This window comes from Bolinopsis microptera, unplaced genomic scaffold (genome assembly GCF_026151205.1).
Source record: "Bolinopsis microptera isolate Bmic1 unplaced genomic scaffold, MBARI_Bmic_1.0 sca189, whole genome shotgun sequence".
NCBI lineage: Eukaryota > Metazoa > Ctenophora > Tentaculata > Lobata > Bolinopsidae > Bolinopsis > Bolinopsis microptera.
This window is the reverse complement of record NW_026971961.1, coordinates 1-4,778: the sequence shown is the minus strand read 5'-3', so window position 1 is coordinate 4,778 and position 4,778 is coordinate 1. Positions and strand designations below refer to the sequence as shown.

General features: G+C 35.0%; 1 protein-coding gene across 1 annotated transcript; it reads right to left on the bottom strand.

Annotated features, from left to right (window-relative positions):
* Window positions 1–1,442: 1,442 nt before the first annotated feature.
* Window positions 1,443–2,736, bottom strand: LOC134825860 (uncharacterized). Its single transcript, XM_063838048.1, has 2 exons — window positions 2,521–2,736; window positions 1,443–2,391 (listed from the first exon to the last, which is right to left on the bottom strand). Exons 1-2 carry the CDS (start codon window positions 2,730–2,732, stop codon window positions 2,055–2,057), a joined length of 549 nt encoding a protein of 182 aa, XP_063694118.1. The 5' UTR covers window positions 2,733–2,736; the 3' UTR covers window positions 1,443–2,054.
* Window positions 2,737–4,778: the final 2,042 nt, after the last annotated feature.

Below are 4,778 nucleotides of genomic sequence, written 5' to 3'. Positions count from 1 at the left end.
TCATAGGCAGTTCAGTGACCTTCTAGCGCACCGTTTCCACACAAAAAAATTATTTTGAGAATTCCCATTTTTGTAATCGACCATTTCCTGGTTAAGAGTGCAATTTTCGGAAAAAATTATTTTGTGGTTGAGACGCTATATAAGTTAATCATTTCTTGCGGTATCGGGTTGAAATTTTGCTCGCCGTTTATTCACATCTATGTCAAGGTGTGTGTAAAATCTTGATATCGTATCTAAAAAGGCTGGTGTGTTATGAATTTTTAAAGTCAAAAAGCTAAAATTGTCCTTTTCAGGCTTATTTTAGTTTTTGATGCCCTCAAAAATGTTTTTACTCATTCACCTTCTGATCTATTGGACCTCAAAGCCAAACAACAAATTTAGGCACATTTTTCGTTTTTAATATTTACTGATTTTTCTAAAATTTTGATAGGAATGTGCTAGTGACTTTTTGAAGGGTGCAAAATAACCGCAACTAGCACATTTATATATGAGTTATGAACAACAAAACACCCTAAAATGCTTCCCTTTGAAGTTATGGGAGAAAATGTGATTTTTTATCTACAAAGCCAAAAAATCACATTTTCTCCCATAACTTCAAAGGGAAGCATTTTAGGGTGTTTTGTTGTTCATAACTCATATATAAATGTGCTAGTTGCGGTTATTTTGCACCCTTCAAAAAGTCACTAGCACATTCCTATCAAAATTTTAGAAAAATCAGTAAATATTAAAAACGAAAAATGTGCCTAAATTTGTTGTTTGGCTTTGAGGTCCAATAGATCAGAAGGTGAATGAGTAAAAACATTTTTGAGGGCATCAAAACTGCGCCAGAATTCAGAGAACAATTTGATGTCAAGTATCAAATAATCCGATCTTCCCTGACTGACTTATTGTTAAAATAAGCCTGAAAAGGACAATTTTAGCTTTTTGACTTTAAAAATTCATAACACACCAGCCTTTTTAGATACGATATCAAGATTTTACACACACCTTGACATAGATGTGAATAAACGGCGAGCAAAATTTCAACCCGATACCGCAAGAAATGATTAACTTATAGCGTCTCAACCACAAAATAATTTTTTCCGAAAATTGCACTCTTAACCAGGAAATGGTCGATTACAAAAATGGGAATTCTCAAAATAATTTTTTTTTGTGTGGAAACGGTGCGCTAGAAGGTCACTGAACTGCCTATGAGGTCATTAGGTCTGGACAGATTTGGGGTATGCCCCCTTAATGTCAATTATTGTCAATTAATGTCAATTAATGTCAATTAATGTCAATGTCAGTTTGGGGTTTTTATGGAATACTGACATTAATTGACGTTGCATTCCCCCCCCCCCCCCCCCTGTATGATCATTAATTATCATTAAAGTGTTCAAGATAAAATCAATTATGATACTTAGTATTTCCACTCCTCACTATTCAATGAAACGTTTATATTTGAAACACAGCTAGCAAATGTATTTATATATACTTCTAAAGATCGAGTTTTACTGATTTTCATACTTTAATCGGTTAAATGTATAAAATTTAACAACACTTGGAAACTTACCAACAGCACAGAGAAAAATGAAAGGTTAGATAATCTAGTTGAAATCAGGGACCACATTTCTTAATAATATATTATATATATTCTCATTGTGTTGAATTAAAGAGGTTTAATCGACTAATCGGACGATGACACTACAGGAATACCTGAGGTGTCATTCACCCGGACTATTCACATACACTTGAAGTTTCGCATCTTTTTGACTGTCCCAGCCTAACGCTGATTATATTATTATGAACATCATAGTTAAAAATATCCAACCAGTTCTTCAATATTTATACCGCTCAGAAAATTTCTTCGCCCATGAAATGTTGACATATCAAACGGGACTGTAATAATAACTCGTCGCCCCTAGCCACATTATATACTAAAAATATGGACCTTCCTTACTCCTTAGTAAGAACAGATGGAACTGTAGCTACACAAAAAACTCTTATCAAGTTTAGACATTAACAATATTTTGATCAATAATAAATTATTTATAAATGTATACACTTATCAAAATTTAAGTGTCATGGATATCTATGTCAGATATATCACAATTGTATCTAATATCCTCAAACTCTTCCCAAATGTTTTTATCAAGCGACTCAAACTCAAAAGAATATAGCGAGTCTTGGCTGCCTGCCAACTCTCGGCTGTCTGCCACCTTTCTCTCTTTTATCCACTTCTCACATGCACTCTCGGAGTGTTCTGAGTATGACAAGTGTACTGGATAGTTAGGGTGTGTTGAGTAGAACTGTCTCCTTAGCTCGTCTCTAGAATAGTAGATATGGTAAGGCTGGTCAGGGTGGGTTAGTTGCTGGTCACGTGGGAACTCTGTAGGCTTCTTTGGGTCGAACCTGGGGTAAACGTTTAATAAGTAAATAATCGCTTAACTTATACTCCTCGTGGAATTTGAAACCTGGACAGTTTCACCATAAGCGAAAAAGTACAAAAGGATGTTGAAATATTTCAAGATCAACAAATACCTGTGTCCGTCGAGTCTGGTCATGTTTCCTACACGGTGAGTCTTAGTCTGTTCCGTGTTCTCCCAATCAGGTAACACTGGGTTCACTGGTTCTGACAGAGGAGGGAACTTCAGACATGCTTTCAGCCACTTAGGTTCCCTGATAACATTGGCTTTTGCTAGGGCGTCTGTTCTGGAGATAACGTTACCGAAGTACACCAGTCTACTTGACATGATCCTAGTGGAGAGTGGAAATGGTGATATTACAATAATACTGTATAATTCAGGTGATCTTCTAAAGTAAACAATATAATTTCAATACACCGCAAAGGTTTATACATGTTATAGATGAAATACTTGAATTTACCGTCTTAATAACACAGAATTAATCGTGTTTGTTCTATCAGTTGTGAAAGGGTGATAGTTAGTGATTATATATATAATTTAATATCTGAATACGGATATTACATATATTATATATGTAATATCCGTATTCAGATATTAAATTATGAAATGAAATTAGGTATTTATATCCCACTCATATGATCAACCAACAACACAAGGAAAGTGGTTTAACCATATCAGAGCGGCTGACTGTGAGTGAATGAGCAAATGAGAAATGTGAACATAAGGAGAACTTTAAAAAGACAAAGACAAAATTGAAACATCTTTTATTATAAACCATACTAAGATAACTATAAGTAACATTATGACAAATAAAATGATCATTACCTCATAATGTTACTTAACTTTCAGCAAATGCTTATAAATATTTCAAAACATTTTATATAATACTGGACATTGGACATCCTATAACAAGATAATATCTTGACATGACAATACAAACGCAGAAATATCTAAAATCAAAAGTTGATAACCAATTAATAGAAAGTATCAAATTCTAAGTTAATAACCAATTAATAGAAAGTATCAAATTCTAACAAAAATCAAAAATTCATACGTAAGTTTGAGTCCCTACTCCCTATGTAACGAAAACAAAACACTTTATTTGAAATTCTTACGGTTTTTACCGAGCAACCGTGACCAGTCCCCTCCTCTCTGTTATAGAAAAAAAGACTTTACTTACTTTGATAAAGTAAAGGTTGACCATGATCTGCATCTTTAAGAAAAAACTAGTTCATTGATTATAATTATTCCTGACCTCTGAATACTTCAAGGTAAAACAGATTCTCAGCATAATACTTCAAATATGATACTCAATGAAACGTTAGCATAATAAATTCTACCCCGTATACTGTATAAAAAAGGCAATTTATATAAGTTACACTATATATATTATACTATATAGACTACACTATTATACATAAGCTACACTACAAGCTACACTCTGGTCACTGACTGACCAGTGACCAGGTAAGGACTCAAACAAACCATCACAACAAGACAAGTCACTTTACAATCCTAAAACTCCACACTTTCTACATCAGGAACCCTACCCCTCTCAATACGCTCATGTTTAGCCTGCAACACATTCCGCTCATACTTCTTAACACTGGTGTTTCTCACAACCACGCTCCTGTCCCCAATGTCCAGCACCGCAGACCCGTGAAACACAGCGAACAGAGGCATGAAGAAGACATGATGTAAGATACAGTCAGTGGAGGTGTCACTGCAGAAAGATGGCAGGGAGACACTCCTCAGGACCAGAGATATGAGAATAAGACAGAGTTTCAGTGCAATGCTGACTTTCTTGAATCTGCTAGAAGGGACAGAAGTGTATACTAACAGTGTTGTTATGATAGAGTTAAGGGTATGGAATAAAACTAGATAATAAACAGCACTATCGTGTATTGGTTTGTTCTCGTTTGGCGTCACCACAGAGTAAAGTGCTAACGAAAGTTTCTCCATCACTGAAATGACAGTGCGAACAGTTCTTATGATGGAGACTGTACGAGAGTTGGAGGAGGAGGTATGGGTGTGGTAGGATAGGGTTGAGAGGAGTAATATAGGGAGGTACACTACCAACACACTTCTTATCACATACCTGGGAGGTTTTTGTTGGGAAATATCAATCAGGCGTGATTAAACTTTAAAATTATCTCTTTATTTTATATTATTCGAGCACAATATGAAAACATATTAAACGCAAGATTTTCTAAAATAACAAAGCTGATTATTAGTGATTATCTTAAATCTACTATTATACTAAACAAACAACAGTAATAACGAGTTGTTCACCTCTGCATGGTATCCCTAATAACCAGGTCCTGTAAGGTAACCCCAGTAGTAACCATAGTAAGAGGAACGTAGTACCCCACC

Bases quoted from the DNA above. Each gene is read 5' to 3' on its own strand.
- LOC134825860 (XM_063838048.1), bottom strand. From the start codon at position 2,732: ATGTCAAGTAGACTGGTGTACTTCGGTAACGTTATCTCCAGAACAGAC. The intron at 2,392-2,520 runs GTATTTGTTGAT...CGTTTACCCCAG, and splicing joins ACCAGACTCGACGGACACAG to GTTCGACCCAAAGAAGCCTA.